The sequence below is a fragment of the Trichosurus vulpecula genome, chromosome 1 (genome assembly GCF_011100635.1).
Source record: "Trichosurus vulpecula isolate mTriVul1 chromosome 1, mTriVul1.pri, whole genome shotgun sequence".
Classification (NCBI taxonomy): domain Eukaryota; kingdom Metazoa; phylum Chordata; class Mammalia; order Diprotodontia; family Phalangeridae; genus Trichosurus; species Trichosurus vulpecula.
Window position 1 is genome coordinate 436962990 of NC_050573.1, and position 18585 is coordinate 436981574.

An 18585-nucleotide genomic window follows, 5' to 3' on the forward strand; every position below is an offset into this window, starting at 1 on the left:
TTTATTTCAGCTGCTTTGGGTTGCCAGGTTGAAATATAGGCAACTCTGGTTTTGGAGGCAGCACAGTAAAAAAAAAAAAAAAAAAAAGAAAAAAGAAGGAAAAAACAAACCATGAAGCCCATTGAACCCTTACTTGGCCTATTTCTAGTTCTCACAAAGCTTTACACATTCTTGGTGCTCAATGCGTGTTTGAAGTGACTTTTATAATGAACACTTGTGGGATGACATTGACTGCATCTTCTTCTGTGATCTCATTCTAAAGCCATTTCCTCCTATCTGTGACTGAACTCAAGGGTCCTTTGAAAGCAGATACTCTCATTTTCCTTAGTTTGTATCATGACTTGGCACATATTAGGTGCTTAATAAATGTTTATTGTCTTATCGACTCTGTGTTCCATTTCTATCCAGGATCTACTTTCCTGTCCTCCTTCTACATTCTTTTTTTTTTTGGAGGGGAGAGAAGGCAGGGTAATTGGGGTTAAGTGACTTGCCCAAGGTCACAACAGCTAGTAAGTGTATCAAGTGTCTGAGACCAGATTTGAACTCCAGTCCTCCTGACTCCAGGGCTGGTACTCTACTCACTGAGCCACCTAGCTGCCCCTCCTTCTGCATTCTTTATCACCAATTCCAAAAGCTCCCCAATTACTCGTTTACCTTTTTCATTGCTATTCCACACCTCTTCAACACACCAATAGGCAGCTAAGTGGCTTGGGGGATGCAGTGGATAGAACTCTGGGCCTAGAGTCAGGAAGACCTGAGTTCAAATCCATCCTCAGATACTTATTAGGTGTGTGACCCTGGGCAAGTCACTGAACCTCTTTTTGTAATATGGGAATAATAATAGCACTTGCCTCCCAGGGTTGTTGTAAGGATCAAATGAGATGATAGTTGTAAAGCACTCCCACCTGCTTGTATAATAGGCATAATATAAATGCTAATTATTAGCTCTTTAAGCAGCCCAAAGCCATTTGCATGTGAACAAAAATTAACAGCATAGAGAACAAATAAATACCCTTTCCTGACAAGGTAAATCTGACTTCCTAATTCCCAGCACTATTCATATAAATATAAATATTGGTAGCTACTGATATAAATATATCATTATTGATATCGCTATCTTTATATGCGTGTACGTACGCACACATACAGGGTGTTTCAAGCTTAAAATTGTACTGACTTCTGAGATACCATGTGTATTTATGTGTATATACACATATATGTATATATACATGTTTTTAATTTTATTGACATTTCACATTTATATCACTATCCTTTCTGAATAAACATGCCCATGCTCCAAGTAAGCCATCTCTTATAATAAACAATCAAAAAGTCCGAAAAAACTAGCCAACCCATCAGCTGAGTCCAATAATATATGCATTTTTCTACACCTGTAATCCCTCATCTCTGCAAAGAAGGAAGATACATTTCAAGTTTGAGCACTCTAATTTCATAGCATTTTAGGTTTGCTTTTTGTTCTTTCCATTTATCTTGTTATCACTGTATATGTTGTTTCCCTGTTTCTGACTCTGTCTCAGTTCATACAGATCCTCCCATGCTTCTCTGAATTCTTCATATTTATAATTTCTTAGGATGCATTGATATTCCATGACATCTGTATGCCACAATTTGTTTAGCTATTTACCAATCAATAAGCATCCACCTGATTTCCAGTTTTTTCCTATCATTAAAAGTATCAGTATTAACATTTTGATGTATATGGGAAGTTTCTTTCTGTTGTTAATCTCCTTGACATATATATATATAGACCCTGGCATCTCTGGATCACTGGATATGGACATTTTAGTCACTGGATTTTTTAGTATAATTCCACATTTCCAGAGCTGTTTTTAATACACTTTCTGGGAGGGACAAAGTCTTAGGCGTATGCAAGAGATTCATTTTATTAGAAGCTTTGATCACAGTTAACAGTGCGTTCAAGTGAAACTATGGTACAGAGAATATTTTGCCATTTTACTATAATTCTAGATTTTTATCATTGAAATATAGAGGAGTTGATAGGAGGATTTTATCAGTCTTGTGCTTTAGTCTATACCATCTGGGATTCTTAAATTCCATTCCAAATTTCAGGATTAAAAGTTCTGTAGATTTGAAAGAAAATGGTGGAATGTGTCGATCTGTTCTTTAGTTGAATGGTTGCCATATAGCAGAAAGATTCAATGGCCTGAAATATTTTGATTGATGCTAGAGCTATTTACCTAGACCGCTCAAATAAAAAGTATTCCTACCAGCAACTATTAATTTGTAAAATGCATCCAATTGAAAGATCTTGGTCGGGAATAACTAACTTCTTACTGAACGGTCTTTTGTAGATTCTACAAGTCCCAGATCTACAGCATTTTATAGATGAAATACTTCTTATCTTATGAAATGTGCATGCGTGATTGGCTTAAAATGGAAGTCGAGAAACTGAGTAAGTCTAGTACGGCGTCCCTCATATAAGAATGAAAAAAGATTGACATTTTGTTATTTGCAGTAGTCCCTAACCAGTGTGTAAAACTTGGTGTTTTATCACATGATTTTCCTGTTAATTACAGGTTGTTTTTTGCTTTTATTTTACAAGTGCTTTTAATCTTGCTATACTTTTTCTGTCCTTTAGTCATTCAACAAGTAAGTAAATGTCCATGGGTTTTAGAATATTGTGCTAGGCATTTGGAAGTACATATTAAAGGATAAGCTATAAGTAAAGCATTCTTTAATGGGGGGAGGTAAGACCAATGTGACCATTAGAAATAGATAAATAGATTATGGACGTTCATTGAGGAGAAGAGGAAGAGTTGTTTCAGGGATTATGGAGTTAGATAGAAAATGCTGGATGGAAAAGGAGGAGATTGAACTGAGAGTTAAAATGAAGGAGTCAGTGGAGTGGGATGAGGGATGTTGATAGGATCAAGAGGCAGAGGCAAGCAAATGAGGATCATGTTGGGAAGAATTGAGGGGACACCTGAAGAAGAGTAAGTGGCTGTAAAGCAACATATAAGGGTGGGAAAGTCTGCGGGTCTTAAATTTGAAGGGCTTGGTTTCCTTTAATCCAAGAGTCAAGGCCAGTCTTTTGGAGAGCATGAATATTTACTTTATGTTGCATGCAATGTTCTAGATTAGGAAATGTGAAAAAATGTATCCCAGACTGTTATTCCAAGTGGTGGTTGAGGCTGGGTCAGGTACTTGATTTCAACACAGCAACAGAGTTATGGAGTCAGAGAATGTCAGTGCTGGAGGGGACCTTAAGGATTAGCTGGTCTAATTCTGAGCAAGTCATTTAACCTCTGTTTGCCTCCATTTCTTCTCCTGTAAAATGAGGATAATAATTAGCCAGCCAACTAGCAGCTAGGTGATGCCATAGTGCAGAGTGTGCTGAGCCTGGAGTCAGGAAGACTCATCTTCCTGAGTTCAAATCTGGCCTCACACACTAGTGGTATGACCCTGGGCAAGTCATTTAATACCATTTGCCTCAGTTTCATCAACTGTAAAATGAGCTGCAGAAGGAAATAGCAAACCCCTCCAGTATCTTTGCCAAGAAAAACCCAAATGGGGGTCACAAAGAATTGGACACGACTGAAAAATGAACAACAAAAGTCTTATTCTGAACAAGTCACTTAACCTCCATTTCCTCATCTGTAAAATGAAGATAATAATTAGCTAGCTAACCAGCTAGCTTAACCCTCCCAGGGTGGTTGTGAGGTTAAAATGAGATCGTATTTGTAAAGTATTTTACAAACCATAAAGCACTAGATAAATGCTAGCTATCAATAATCCCCTCATCTTTCAGAGGAGCAAACTGAGGCCCAGGTAAATTATTGGAATTGCCCAAGACCATACTGCTTTAATGACGGATTCAGTATATAGGATGAGTTCCTATCCCCTAAAGAGGTCTTGTTTTGACTATAAAATCCTCAGAGGTGTCATATGAAAGAAATTTCTCATTTCTTACTTTTTTTGTCCTGGTTGAGAAAAATGAAAACCTTACTTTATGATTATCTAACTTTTAAAAGAAAACTTTTATACATGTATATGTTACATATGTATACCATATATACATACATATAATCATGCTTATTCTCAGGGTGCATGTTTGAGAGAGTTGAGATTGTATGGTGGATTACTAAATTAGTTGGATAAGGTTTCAAATCTCATTCTGGAATGTTTTATAATTGATTAATAGATTGAAGATTCCATTTAAAATGAATTCATCTCTGTAAGGGAAGGAACAAGGAGATGTGAAAAAACACTCATCTTCCTCCAGAGCAGGTTTCTTAATCTGAATATATAGGAATCCCCAAGGAGTCCTATATATGGACTTCAAGAGGTCTGTGAACATGGATAGGACAAAAATTACATCTTTCCCCACCCCACACACTAACCTCCCACTAAAGCTTAGCATTTCCTTCAGTTATTTAAAAAAAAAACATTATGCTAAGAAGGAGTCCATGACACAAAAAAGGTTAAGAACTCCCGATCTAGTGTGTAAATATGGTCCATGTTATTTGCTTAGTACATTAGTAGAAATGAGAATTAGATTAGGAACCAGGATTTATCCTAGGTTCTCATCTCTGCCACTAGCTAGTTAAGTAACCTTAAATAAAGTCACTTCTCTGCATTTCAGTTAAAAGAGTATTAAGGCCACTGCCTAGCTTCAAAATTATCATTTGGGAACATCTGTTAGCTCAGGAAAATCAGGCACAGGAAATAATTATAAGAAAGGTAAGTAAAAAAATGACATTGGGTTATAATAATTTTCCTCTAATACCCAAGTTACTCCTTGGCAGTAAATTACCCTATTTCTGTTCATGACACCACCCTTCAACCAGTCTCCTGGGCTTGAAACTTTGGAGTCATCTTTGACTCCTCCCACCCTTTCCCCTTTTTCATTGTTAGGAAATTCTCTCTTATCATTGACACCAGCTAATTTCAGGCAGTCATCACGATCAGGCCTGGATTATGGTTTTTAAATACCACTTCTGTCTTATTATTCCTTTGCTCAAGAATTTTCAGCGGCCCCTCTCTTGAGGTGTTAGATCATGTCTAAACTCCTCTGCCTCATTTTTAAGGCTCCATATAATTTGGCTCCACCCTATCAATATCCTTCAGCCATGAAAGACGTCATACTTCCCTAGTCTGACCTGTACAAAATTTTGCCACCTATAATTACGTTATTTTTTCATTTTATGCCTATAGTTTTTTTCTTCCTTTTGAAAATATTTAAGGCATGTAACATATGGTCTACCACCTGGGAGCAACTTTAACTGAAGAGTTCACCTATCCAAACAAGGCTGGCCATTGGCAATACTGTCAAGTTGTTAAAGTTTGACTTCTGTTCTTGTAGGCCTTCCCTTTCTATATTTTGTCTCCTCTGTTCCTTCACTTATCCCCAGGCACCCAGTGCTTTTGAACTTTTCTACATCACTCCCTTATCGTGTTCTCAGGAAAGAATTTTTTTTAAAAGGGTTAAGTGACTTGCATGGGGTCACACAGCTTGTAAGTGTCTGAGGCTGCATTTGAACTCAGGTCCTCCTGACTCCAGGACTGGTGCTCTATCCACTACGCCACCTAGCTGCCCCTATCTTAATATAAATTTGTCAGAGTAACTGTATTATAGTCTTCTTGATCATTGTGAAACGATGGACTTTGCCCACCATTGAAGGAGGTTCAGGTATCAGCAAGGATGCAGGCAAATGGAGAAGGTTGATTGGGGGCTAGGAGGATAGTGACAGTGGTAGGCCTTCCATCACTCTCTGAGATCATAACATATAGGTTACAATCTATTCCATCAACATAGAAACTCAGCCCTTGTAACCTAATGTATTTTCTTTTAAGATTAACTGTTGAGTATCTTGTAACCTTTTCTATTTGGATGTTAACCAGTTATTCTGATAACCATTTGTCAAGGATAAGGGAAGATTTACATTGAATGAATAATATGAGAAGATGCCAGATTTATTTATGTGTCTATACTTTGTACCTCCTGGAGAAGATTAGACTGATTTTTAGAAAATGATGGGTTAATAAATCTTTTTTTAAGTTGGTCTAGACACTAGACCTATGATTCCATTGGAATAGGGGACTGCCAGATGATAAAATACCATCTACTAAAACATGTTGGCACCTTCTCTATAAAATATAGTCTGGGAGAGCTGCTTAGAGCACTGAAAAGTTAAGTGATTTGCCCATGATCACACAGCCAGGATGTGTCAAAGATAGGACTCGAACCCAGATTTCTAGGCTCCAAGACCTGTTCTCTGTCCACTACACTGTTGCCTCTCTCTTTAAAGCAAAATAATAATTAAACTTTTGAATTAAAATTCATTTTAATTTTTACTTTTTGATAATTGAGGACCTGGGGTGTTCTGAAGCTCTAAGTGCAAATCTTATGTTATTGTATTAATTAAAGTTTATTTTTATTTTTATTTATTTTTAATTAAAGACCAGTCTCCCACATAATTTATTTAACTTCACTATTGTCTTTTAATAGAATGCAAGTTCCATGAGAGCAGAGACTACCTCACTTTTCAATTTGTACCTCAAACACCCAACACAATCTTGGGCACATAATTGACAATCAATAAATGTTTGTTGATTAATTGATTTTCACTTAATTAATTTTTAGTCCTAGGTCTTTAGGGGACCTTGCAGTTGGAATTCCACAGAGTATGTTTATCTGTGCTCCTGAATGAAAACTATTCCTAAGTATCAAGACTTAGACAACTTTAATATTTTTTCTCCCTTAATTATCTTATGATTAACAGAAAAGCTGTTATGCATAGCAGTAAGAATAAGAGAGGAATAATGATAATTTTTATATCTTTTAATTCTCTTGATGTCATCTGAGAAATATTTCCTCAGGTGAGAAAATAAATAGGATTCTGTCCTCAAAGATGGAAAATTGGGTGTTAAAATCACAGCGCTATACATCTTCAATCCACTCCAGAGGTTTCTTTCATTTTTAAAATTGTACTAAGGAGTCAGTTTTAGAAATACTGATAATAGAAACTAAGGACTCCTTTCTGCAGAACAGAGGGCTCTCAGGACACCTGTCCTGTGGTGTAAATGACTTATCGAAATTAAGGGAGATGATTCAAGTGAAAGTCTTGAAGCGTCACTAATTAAGTAGGAAAAGGTTAGCAGAAATCCAGCAATTGAAACAGACTCCTCAGTGATAAGGAAGAAAAATAAACTCGTTTCCCTTAATGAACTAATTCTTTTTTTACGGTGAAATTAAGAAGCAAATTCTCAGGAGGAAGCCCTCCACAACTAATGGAATTGTCATTGCTATAGAGAATGTTCTTTGTTGCAGTTCTTGAAAAAATATTACTTGACCAGTATGACATTAAATTCAAGGAAGGAAAACAAAACCTGAAATTATCTCTGAAATTTGAATCATTAGAACCACTCTTTACTTCCACAATGACACACAATTAGAAACCAGTCTTTTGAGGCAAAATTTGATATTTTAAATGTTAAAAAAAGTGGAACAAAGCATCAAAAGAGTAAATGATATGTGACACAAATCATATTGACTTTGTATTTGGATGCCTAAACATGCATGTTAAAATAAATTGTCACTCTTATTGTATAATCTCAGGCTTCAGTATCTCTTAAGGAATATAATCCACTGCTCAGTTCTGTTCTTAGGTGATTTTCAGGATGTAATATTTACTCCCTGAAGGTAATCACATAAACACTCTGGTAGGTGTCAGTAGCTGCAGAAATGGAGGTGAGAACCACTGAACTAAAGAACAAAATAGTCCCTAGAGTTGACTACTTTGGGAATTTGCACTGGAAGTTATTTAATTGTTCGTTAACCCAGTAGTTTTCTTCCTTGGAGACATTTCAGTGGAATTTTTTTTTTATTGCTCCTAGAATTATTTGTATTTGAATTGCTCATTAAATTCAATCATTGTGTCCTAAGTACTACTCCCAACCCGGGAAGGGTGATAGTAACCTGTCATATTGTAATGGTTGGTATTCTCTCTACATACTTTTTAGCTCAGCCATCAGCAAACACTGGGAAGCTGAACTGGCCACGCTGAAAGGTAACAATGCCAAGCTCACAGCGGCACTGTTGGAGTCCACTGCCAATGTCAAACAATGGAAACAGCAACTTGCTGCCTATCAGGAGGAAGCGGAGCGCCTTCACAAGCGGGTACGGTCAGCTCTGATAGATGTAAGAATGTAAAGCCAGTAGGTAGCCTTGGTCGCAGGAAAGTTGAACATAGATACTGTACAGCTAAGCCTCTGAGAAATATTTGGCAGGTATCAAAGCACATAACTTGGATTATGTGTCCTAAATTGTTTAAAGAAAATTGGTCCCACCTGTTGTGGTGTTATTGTGCATGTGTTTGGGGGGGGGGGGGCTGAGGGGAGGGAGGGAAGGGAGAATAGGACAAATTTATGATAAAGGTAATAAACATGTTGACAAAAGCTAATAATGTCCTAGTTCTTTGGGATCATTCTATTCTTAAGTATCCAAAGTAAAACTATAAACTAGACATGGAAATCTATCCACTTACCCCATTCTTCATGTCCCTGCTAGTAATTAATTACAAAAAATAAAATCTTCCAAGTGAAAGGGAAAAAATTTGGCACACCGGCCTTTCAGAAAAGTGTGGTGAAAAGGCAAAGCCCTATACAGATCAGAGAGAGTGGCAGTCTTAGCACCAAAGTAAGGTGTGAAAGATCCCATAGGACTGGGATGGCAAGAGGAAGAAGAGAAAGAAATAGAAAAAAAAAGAACAAGACAAGAGACAGAGAGAAACAGGACCAAGAGGAAAAAGGAAATGAGAGGAGGGGAAAGAAACGCTTGATAACTCTGGTGTTTATGGTTGGTACAAGAGACACACTTATCAATGATAGCTTCCCGTAGTACGTAAGCTTCTGAAATGAAGAATGGCTTTGTTTTTGTATCCCCAACTAGCACAGTGCCTTCCACATAGTAGGTGTTTGATAAATGCTTATTGATTGATTGAATTCACTCAATAGATTAATTAACTAATATATTATAGTGTTTTCTTAGGGGTGGGGCATGTTATTAAAGAAGTCTAAGATGGATTCTTTATCATCGAGGAATTCATAAATATAATTGGGAAGGCAAGGCAAATACACATGGTCTCCTTAGTAAGAATACAAGATAGTGTATGATTACCACTAAATCGTTCAGCTATGTACTATTATATTAAAGATGAAAATCATGAGGGAAAGCAAACAGCTATGTGCAGAAGACTGACCCCCATTATTAGTATTAATTAGTCTCCAGTGTATAAAAGGAGCATCAGATAAGTTTTTGAAATTGATGATTGCGATTTGACATTAGATCTGGTCTCTTGGTATGTTTATGACAGTGTAGAACAGTTATTGAGAGAGCAAAGTAGAAGGAAACATAAAAGGAAGTGCAAATGGACAGTGGCTTAATTATTGAGTATGTTCAGAGTTGGTGCAGAATACTGGGGACAGAGTGTAGAAGGAAGGAAAAGCCCCTGAATGCAGATCCTCAGAGGTGATGATATATTCAGAATAACTGAGAGGAGAGGCATCTGTGGATTATCAGAGCCAAGTCTGCATTGTGAGTAATATTGCAAGGCGGGGAGGGCCTTATAGGACTGGACATAGGCAGGGAGCCTCTTGCTACCTAGAGAATTTGTATGCCCTCTGTCTTGTTCCCCACAGAATTGTTTTAAATTCTGAACTTCGTTGTTGTTAAGTCCTTTTTCAGTCATCTCCAACTCTTCGTGACCCCATTTGAGGCTTCCTTGGCAAAGATAATGGAGTAGTTTACCATTTCCTTCTTTGGCTCATTTGGCAGATGAGGAAACTGAGGCAAACAGGGTTAAGTGATTTGTCCAGGGTCACACAGAGAATGTACATGGTAGAACAGGAAAAAAAGATTATAAATGACATTGCAAATCTCTATTATAAGAGAATGACAAATCACATAACTTTCAAAGCTATCCCGCTTGTCTTTAATTCTTTCTGGCTTTCCTTCTTTTCTCTTCTGTGCATCAAAAAAAGTTCAACCACCTTCCTTTCTTTTCTTTTTTTCTTTCTTTGTTTTGACAAATTTACCTCAGCCTCCATCTCTCTACCACCTTCCCTGACCAGTTGTAAAAAATAAAAAGAAAACCCTTGTAACAAAAACATATAGTCAAGCTAAACAAACTCCTGTGTTGACAGTGTCCAGAATTCCACAACTTGAGTACGTGAACTCTCTCCCCCTCCACCCTACAGTTACATCTTCATTTTTGGAGCTGTGATGAACAAGTCCTGGCAAATGCAGATATCTCATTAACACACTTCTGAGCCCCAAGAGTCTACTCAAGGGAAAAGAGAACACTCAGGGAAAAAACAAAAGACAAAGAACTGGATGTGAGCGTATTTAATGGGTGGGGAATGCTTGTGCATGTGTGGTACATGCCAGGCCATGTCATGTTAGTACTATAGGAATGCAGGGAAAGGAGTACAAAAGGATTTGAAAAGGTATGGGAGGGATGGGGCAGCTAAGTGGTGCAGGGGATAGAACACTGGCCTTGGAGTCAGGAGGATATGAGTTCAAATTCAGCCTCAGACACTAGCTATGTGACCTCGGGCAAGTCACTTAACCCTGATTGCTTCAAAGAAAGGAAGGAAGGTAGGATGCATGGAAGAAGAAAGGGATTTAACCTACAGGATGGGTAGGATTTGGGCAGCTGATGGGCAGAAGAGTGAGCATTCCAAAAAAGTGGGGAAACGTGATTAAAGGAACCTGAGGTATAAATAAATAAACAATGATGTGTTCACATAGTAGGAGACTACTGAGAACAAAATGTTTGCGTTGGATAAAAGTCAGGAATAGTTTAGAAAGATAAATTTTAGGAGGGACTTTAGAGATCATTTAGTGTAGCTTCTTACCTAATGCAGGAATCCTTCTTACAATGTCCCTATTATAGAATTATTGAAAGGTGAATAGTGATGGAAAGTGCATAGCTTTATGAGGCATCTCACTCCATCATTGGACAGCCCTTATCTATCCAAACATTTTGGGGTGGGGCTGTAATATATCTGTCTTCCTGTTTACTTCTACTCATCAGTCTCAGTTATGTCTTTAGGAACCATGCAGAATTAATTTAATCCTTCCTTTCTATGATAGCCTTTCAGATATTTGAAGACAATGATCACGTTTCTTCTAAAGTCTTCTTTTCATTCACTTAATCATCAACATGGTTGCCAAGCCAATCTTGGTCAGCCTTCTCTGCACAGTGTCATTTTAGAATCGTGTCATCTAAAATCTGAAACAATATTCCTGATATGATCTGACTAGTCCTGAGTCCATCCAGCTGCATTGTCCTCACCCAATTGCATTATATTCTTTACTTAGCTGGTTCGGTTTTTTTCCTGTGCTTATGAAAAGGAGCTGCACCTCCTCCTCTAGGGTCATTAACCTAATGAGGTAACCATTTGACCCGCTTCATTAACAGGTTTGCACCCTGCTAATAAACTGATAAAGCTTGGAATTCTCTCTCTCAGTTTACCATCATTAAATTCTATCGAGACAATAGAAAGAATGGAAAAGAAACTCTTTCTATTACATTTAGTTTTGTAAGTATTAAATTGAACAAAAAACATCGACCTGCTTGTTTACATCCCCTTCTGAATGTTCCTCTTTTCTGTTGTGTCTTTTTTTTTTTTAATGTTTAACTGATGATCTTTTCTTTTACCTTTTTTTTTGGTAACTATCACTACCTACCAGATAAAAGCCTCACATATGATGAATAAGTACAGTGAAACAAAGCACTCTGAAAATGTATATTTCGTTCTGAATCTCCAGTCCATCACCTCTCTGCCAAGAGGTGGGATGCATGTTTCATTATCAGTCTTTTGAAACCACGATTGGTCATCGAATTGTTTCCCTTTACATTTTTGGAGCCATCGTATAAATTGTTCTCCTGACTCTGCTTACTTCACACTCTGGGTCATTTCATACCAGTTTTCCCAGCTTTCTTGCAGATCAATAATATCCCATTCCATTCATTAACCATAATTTATTAAGCTATTCCTTAACTGGTAGACACTCACTTTGTTTCTAGTTCTTTGCTATAACAGAGAAGAGCTTCTATAAATATTTTTTGCTTCTAAATTCTTTCCCCCTGCCTCTGACCTCTTTGGGGGAATATGCCTACTAGGGGTGTCACTAAGTCTAAGGATAAGCACAGTTTAGTGACTTTGGGGCGGGGCATAGTTTCAAAACGTTTTCGGCAATGGGCTCTGCTAACAGTGCACTCATGTGCCTGACTTTCCAGAGTTCCTCCAACAACTGCTATTTTCTTCCCTTGTCATCTTTGACAGTCTGATAGATATGAATGTGAACTTTGGTTAGTTTTTTAGCCATCTCTGAAGGCACTTAAGTGTACTGTTATTCAGTCCATATTTCTTCATTTTGTTTACAAGAATGCCATAACAGATTTTTGTCAGGGGTCTTTTTAAAACTTAGTTGTATTCTGCCTATGGCGTGTTCCTGATCTACTTGTCAAAAAAAGGAAATGAAATCAATTTGGGATGCCTTGTTCTTTGTGAATGAATGCTAGTTTTTAGTATTCACTGTTCTTTTCTAAGAGCTCATAAACTATTTGTTAATCTGTTTTAGAATTTTTCTATCAATTAATATTAAGACCAATCTATAATTTCTTAAATCCCCTCTTTAAAAAAAGGATATTATTAGCTTATCTCCATATTTTAACATTACAATCAGCCTCCATGATTCCTCAGAAATTTCCGGTGTGTTAATTCTTCAGTCATATCTGTGAGTTTGGGGTTTTTTTTCTTCTTTTCTTCAATAACCTGGAATTTAATTCCTCTGGCCCTTAATACTTAAACTCACTTAAGTGACTACGTATTCCTCCTCTATTTTTCCTGTCTTGAGATTCATTTCCTTCTTCATTGTATTTGTTCTTCCTTCTCTAGTTCAAAGTCTATTCTTTTTAATGGAGAAAACAGAAGCAAAATAGGAGTTGAGTAGTTTTTTGTTCTCTTTGTTTTCCCTTCCTAGTACGCCATCTTCACCAAGTGATTCCCGTCCTTTCTTCTTTATCTTCTTACTCCAAACATAGCTTTAAAATTTTTAATTAAAGCCCTTTTTACCGTTTTGAAAAAACAAAACAAAAAACTTTTGGTTCCACCTAGAAGTCAATCCATCACAACACTGCTCTGGAATATTTGAACCACTTTTTTATATTCTTGTATTTGTGCTGGCTCACTTGTGCTGCTTTATATATTTTGTGCACATTCTTGTTAAATATCCATTTATATGACAGCTCCCTGTGCAGCGACACAAATTTGTTGGGGTGTTTTCCCCTTTTCTTTTTAAATAGCAATATTTATATTTTCTGGTCAGAAATTTTAGGATTCCTTGTTACACTTCAGAACTATTCCCTTTTCTACTCTCTATCCAGGAGATCATATCTATCTTTTCCTAGAATTTAAAAATCTGCTTTCCTAACATCTATTGTATAGGATTTTATACGGTAAGAATATGGGAATTGTTGAAGGTTCTACTCAATGGGAATTCAGTATAATCAATTTTGTTGTTCAGTCATGTCCTACTTCATGACCCCACGCACCATACAGTCCATGGGGTTTTCTTGGCAAAGATACTAGAGTGGTTTGCCATTTCCCTGTCCCCGGTATTAAGGCAAAGGTTGGGTGACTTGCTCAGTCATACAACTTGTGAGTAATCTGAGGCCAGATTTGAACTCAGGTCTTCCTGACTCCACCCCCAACACCATCCACCAAACCCTCTAGCTGCCTAACAATTTAATACAAGAATATCCCCCCTGCCTTCCGGCAGAAGGATGGCTCAAACATTCTGGAACAGTGTCAGAAAGACTTAACTTCTGGACTGAAATAAGGAAGGGAACCGTTGAAGGTTTTCACCCAGTGGAGTGATTTAGGAAGTATATGGCCATGGGAAGGATCTGTTACTCTGTGTATGCCACTTAAGGTTATTGAGGCTCAGTTTTCTCATCTATGAAATGGGCTTGATAATCACACCTACGTGGCAGAGTTATTGTGAGGATTGAATGAAAGAATATGCGTTAAATGCTTTGCACAATCTGCTCTACAAATGGAAGCTGTTATTATTACAGTCATTCACAGTTCCATCAGTGTGAAGGACTCTGGATATGGTCATTTCCTCTGCCAGGGCAGATTGCAGCCTGGCTAGAATTTACTAGATAAATCCCAGGGAATTGTTTGAGGCTTTTTTAAGGTTAAATAACTTTCCCAGATAGTAAGCATCAGAGATTTACTGGAACCGAGGTTTTCCCTGACTCCAAGCCCAGCATTTTCTCTGCTACAACATATTGTGTTTCATATTGAAAATGAGGTCCGTCTACCAGTGATGTGTAGCACAGGTTGGCATGAAGCAAAACTAGATGAAACGAGGCCAGCTATGAAGGGTTTGTTAGTACAGAAAACCCAGGCATGAGGAGGTACTGTACCAGGGTGATGGCAGTGGGAAAAGAGACATTTTGGTAGAAAAGAGCGATAGGACTTGAGACGAGCTGAATATGGTAGATGGAAGGAGAGTAATGTCTAAAAGACAACTCCAAGGCTTTGTGGGTCCTCTAGGTGGCCCAATAGTGTATAGATAGAGTGCTGGGCCTGGAGTTAGGAAAACTTATCTTCCTGAGTTCAAATCTAGCCTCAGACACTTCCTAGCTGTGTGACCATGGGCGAGTCACCTTACTCTGTTTGCCACAATTTGCTCATCTGTAAAATGAGCTGGAGAAGGAAATGGTGAACCACACCAGTGTCTTTACCAAGAAAACCCCAAATGGGGTCACAAAGAGTCGGACATGACTGAAACGACTGAACAGCAAGTTCTATAGGCTTCATGTGTTATTTTTTGGCAGGTTGGAGTTTGAATAACAGCTAAACTGCAACAACAAGGCTTTGAGCCTATTTCTTTAACTCATTTTAGTCATAATTGTATTTTGTATTTCAACAAGGATTTATTGAAAACTGTCTTATGGAAGACAGTGTGATAAGGGGTATGTATATTTTAGTGTTGTGCATATTATATATTATCAGTATTTATTTATATTAAATTTGTTTTATTTATATATTTTTTTTGGATTGGAAGGTTCCCAAGGACAGTTCTTTCCTATGTATTATCCATGTGATGAGTAAGTAAGCACCTCTTTGACTAACTGGTGCATTTCAAGATAAAAAGGACTACTTAAAATGAAAGTAACTGTAATTTAGCCTGATGGCAGTTGTATTTTAAATTCATCATTTTTCTGGATCATCTCAAATTTTGGAAATAGCTTAGAAAAATATCACTGTTTGGAGAAGCCAGGCTTCTTAGCTTCAGAATTCAGAAATCAGAAGTGGGGGACAGGGGGAGGGGGACAGATGGCCACATCTGATTTTAAAGTCTGTTTTCCTAAGTTTAAAAGAGACTTTCAATATGAGATTCTGCACTTGTCACTGTATACTGATTTCCTAAAATTTATCAAGTTCACATAAAAGAGTGGTAATGCTTTTGTTATTTTCCTAATCTTAACCCTAAAACCCTGTGTCTGTCATTCAATCATTCAGTTATCAGGTATTTATTAAACGCTTAGTGTGTGCCAGGCGTTGGGGATACATGAATGAAGCTGTCCCTCTCCTTGTGGAGCTTTTTCTATAGGAGGAGACAACATAAACACGTAAAAATATATGCAAACTAAATATACTCAGCTGTGTGACTTTGGGCTCTGTCAGCCTCAGCGAAGCTCAAATGAGATAATGTTTGTAAGGTGTAAACCTTAAGGTACTCTGTAAATGTTTGTTATTAAGCTATTAAAGCCCCAAAACTGCACTGGAGACTTTTGTATGTAAAATAAAAAGATGATAATTACCTTAGGGAGATACTAGTAGCTCTTCCCTCTCATAGTTCAGGCATTATTATTTTTTAAATCCTCTTTTATGGACTAATTCAAAATGTATAATCCATTTGGCATCTAGCATGTCATTGTCAAGGAACCTTTCTTTACTACCACTTCATCTGATAGGGGCTCATTCCCTTTTTAGGTGACCGAGCTGGAGTGCGTGAGCAGCCAAGCCAATGCAGTCCATACACACAAGGCCGAGTTAAATCAAACAATACAGGAACTAGAGGAAACGCTGAAGAAGAAAGAGGAGGTATTTGCTAATGTTCACTCACTAACATAATCACATTAAGATATGTGTAGAATGCAGACAGCTTATTTGGTGTGCCTCACTATGAAATGTAACGGTGCTCCTGGGAAAAATAAGGTTTCTTTCTTTAGCAAAACGTTTCTGTAAAATAGCCCTTTCACTTAAGTGACTGGACTTGCTGTCCTAGTCTCTGATCTTCTGTCTGTCACTCTGCACATACATATGATATATCATGAGGCTGTTGTCATTCTAAGACTCCGTCCACTGTGTCTGCTGTGAGAGCATCCCTAGGAGTAAAGGAAACCATTAGAGAGTAAACACAGTCAGGAGGCTGAAGCGTTCTCAGAGGGTGCTGATCATTGCCAGCCATGAGGTCCCATTGTCCCTGAAGAAAGGCTGGGAGCACCCCCAGGAGCTCAGCATGACCAGCATCCAGGCTCTCGGCACAACTGAACCTGAGCCATCCAAGGCAGATGGCGGCCTCCCCTGTGGTCACTAAAGATCACTGTGTTAGAGATATATGTGTAAGGAGGGACTCTCCCTAAATGTCAGTGTCAGCACAAGGTTGAAATTATGTTTTCTTAGGCCTGCGGTGGTATTTTCAGGATGCAATGAGGTCACTCCTTTCCTTGATAAGGGTTAAACATGTTTAAAGACACTCGATGTTCTGCCTTTTCTAGGAAATAGAAAAATTGAAGCAAGAAATTGATAATGCCAGAGAGCTACAGGAACAGAGGGACTCATTGACTCAGAAACTACAGGTGAGATGTTATACAAATAGCATTATTTTCTGTTTATTATAATATCATTTATTAAAAGTGATTTTGTTTTCCAGAACTTCATTTTCCAAGTTCCCCATCATTTACTTTTTCCTAGTCCTGTAGGTGGCACAGTGGATAGAATGCCAGGCCTGAAGTCTGAAGACCTGAGTTCAAATGCAGACTCAAGGCACTTAGTAGCTGTGTGACCCTGGGCAAGTCATTTACCCCTGTTTGCCTCAGTTTCCTCATCTGTAAAATAAGCTAGAGAAGGAAATGACGAGTATCTCTGCCAAGAAAACCCCAAATGGAGTCACAGAGTTGGACGTGACTGAAACGACAGAACAACCACAAATTCTGTAGGCTTCATGTTATTTTTTCAGAATTTGCATGGTGTCCTCATTCAGAGAGTATGCATCTTTCATAGTCAGCTCTAGACGGAACACGTATATCTATTCACTGTCTTAAACATGGTTACAAATGCTGATTATTTTCAGTAAATTCTTTTAATATTTTGTGATTCATTCAAATTTTATTTATCATTTCTAACATAAAAATGTTACACAACCAAAAAGCCACAAGTTTACATGAATTTATATTTTTCACATGTAAGCTAAAAAATTTTTGAAGACCCCGACTTTATGGAAAACTACTTAGACTGATTTCACTCAACTTGGAACCCGTGCCCATTTGTGGCATTACATTGAGATAGTTTTATTTATACTAAATCATGCCATTTATAATAAGGGAAGGTGATGTGGTTTCAAGGAGAGAGTCCTGGATCTAGAAGGACCTGAACTTGAGCTCTGGCCCTGGCAGTAATGAGCTGTGTGACCTTGGGGTAAGTCAACCACTCTGTGTCTCAGTGTCCTCATCTGTCAGGCGGGTGAGAATGTGTTACATAGAGTTTGTGAGGGGTCAACCATATAGACTTATTGTGAGGATCAAATGAGATCAGGTATGTAAAAAGCTCTCTGTATAATCTGTATAATCACATTTTGTTATGCCTTCATATAGAAACATTCCTTTTTCCTGCTTTTAATTTGAATTTTTTATGAATTAGTATCAATGGGGAAATGTACTTCCTAATGTTTGTTATTTGTTGCCTCTGCCCAGACCCTGCTTTTGGATACTAAGTACTTTTTGGTTGGTGTGTGATTATACTCCCCCCTGGGCAACTGCAATCACTTCCGTACTCTTCACATTTCCTTCTTCCATCCAGAGTCCTGAATTGATCATGGCCAATTGCCTGAGAACTGTGGATTAGTAGCATGTTGGCATTTGGATCCGGGAACAAAAGAAAGTTTGGACAGGGCATTGAGGTTTGAAGAATCTGGAGAGAGCCAGGGTTTGAGACAGTTGTTAACAGGTGAGGGAGGGCCCAGGACTTAGGAGAACCCTGAGAAGATAGCCTAGGAGCAGAGCTACCCCACTAAGGAGGCAGGTGGCTGGAAAGAATAACATGACATGAGTTACTGCTACCTTACTTCTCCTCCTCCATATTTTTACTGCCTTCCTACTACATCGAATTGGCTCCTGTACATGTCTTCATGTCGCTTCCTTTTCCAGGCTAGGGGAGGGAGGGAGGGAGAGAGAGAGAGAGAGAGAGAGAGAGAGAGAGACAGAGACAGAGAGACAGAGAGACAGAGAGTGAGAATGA

General features: G+C 38.0%; 1 protein-coding gene across 3 annotated transcripts in view; it reads left to right on the forward strand.

Annotated features, from left to right (window-relative positions):
* Positions 1 to 18585, forward strand: part of HOMER1 (homer scaffold protein 1) — a 171058-nt gene that overhangs the window by 131525 nt on the left and 20948 nt on the right. For all 3 annotated transcript variants that reach the window (XM_036734320.1, XM_036734313.1, XM_036734329.1), the window contains 3 exons: positions 8005 to 8161; positions 16060 to 16170; positions 16848 to 16928. In XM_036734320.1, the coding sequence (XP_036590215.1) occupies positions 8005 to 8161; positions 16060 to 16170; positions 16848 to 16928 (349 nt within the window). The remainder of the gene's footprint in view (positions 1 to 8004; positions 8162 to 16059; positions 16171 to 16847; positions 16929 to 18585) is intronic.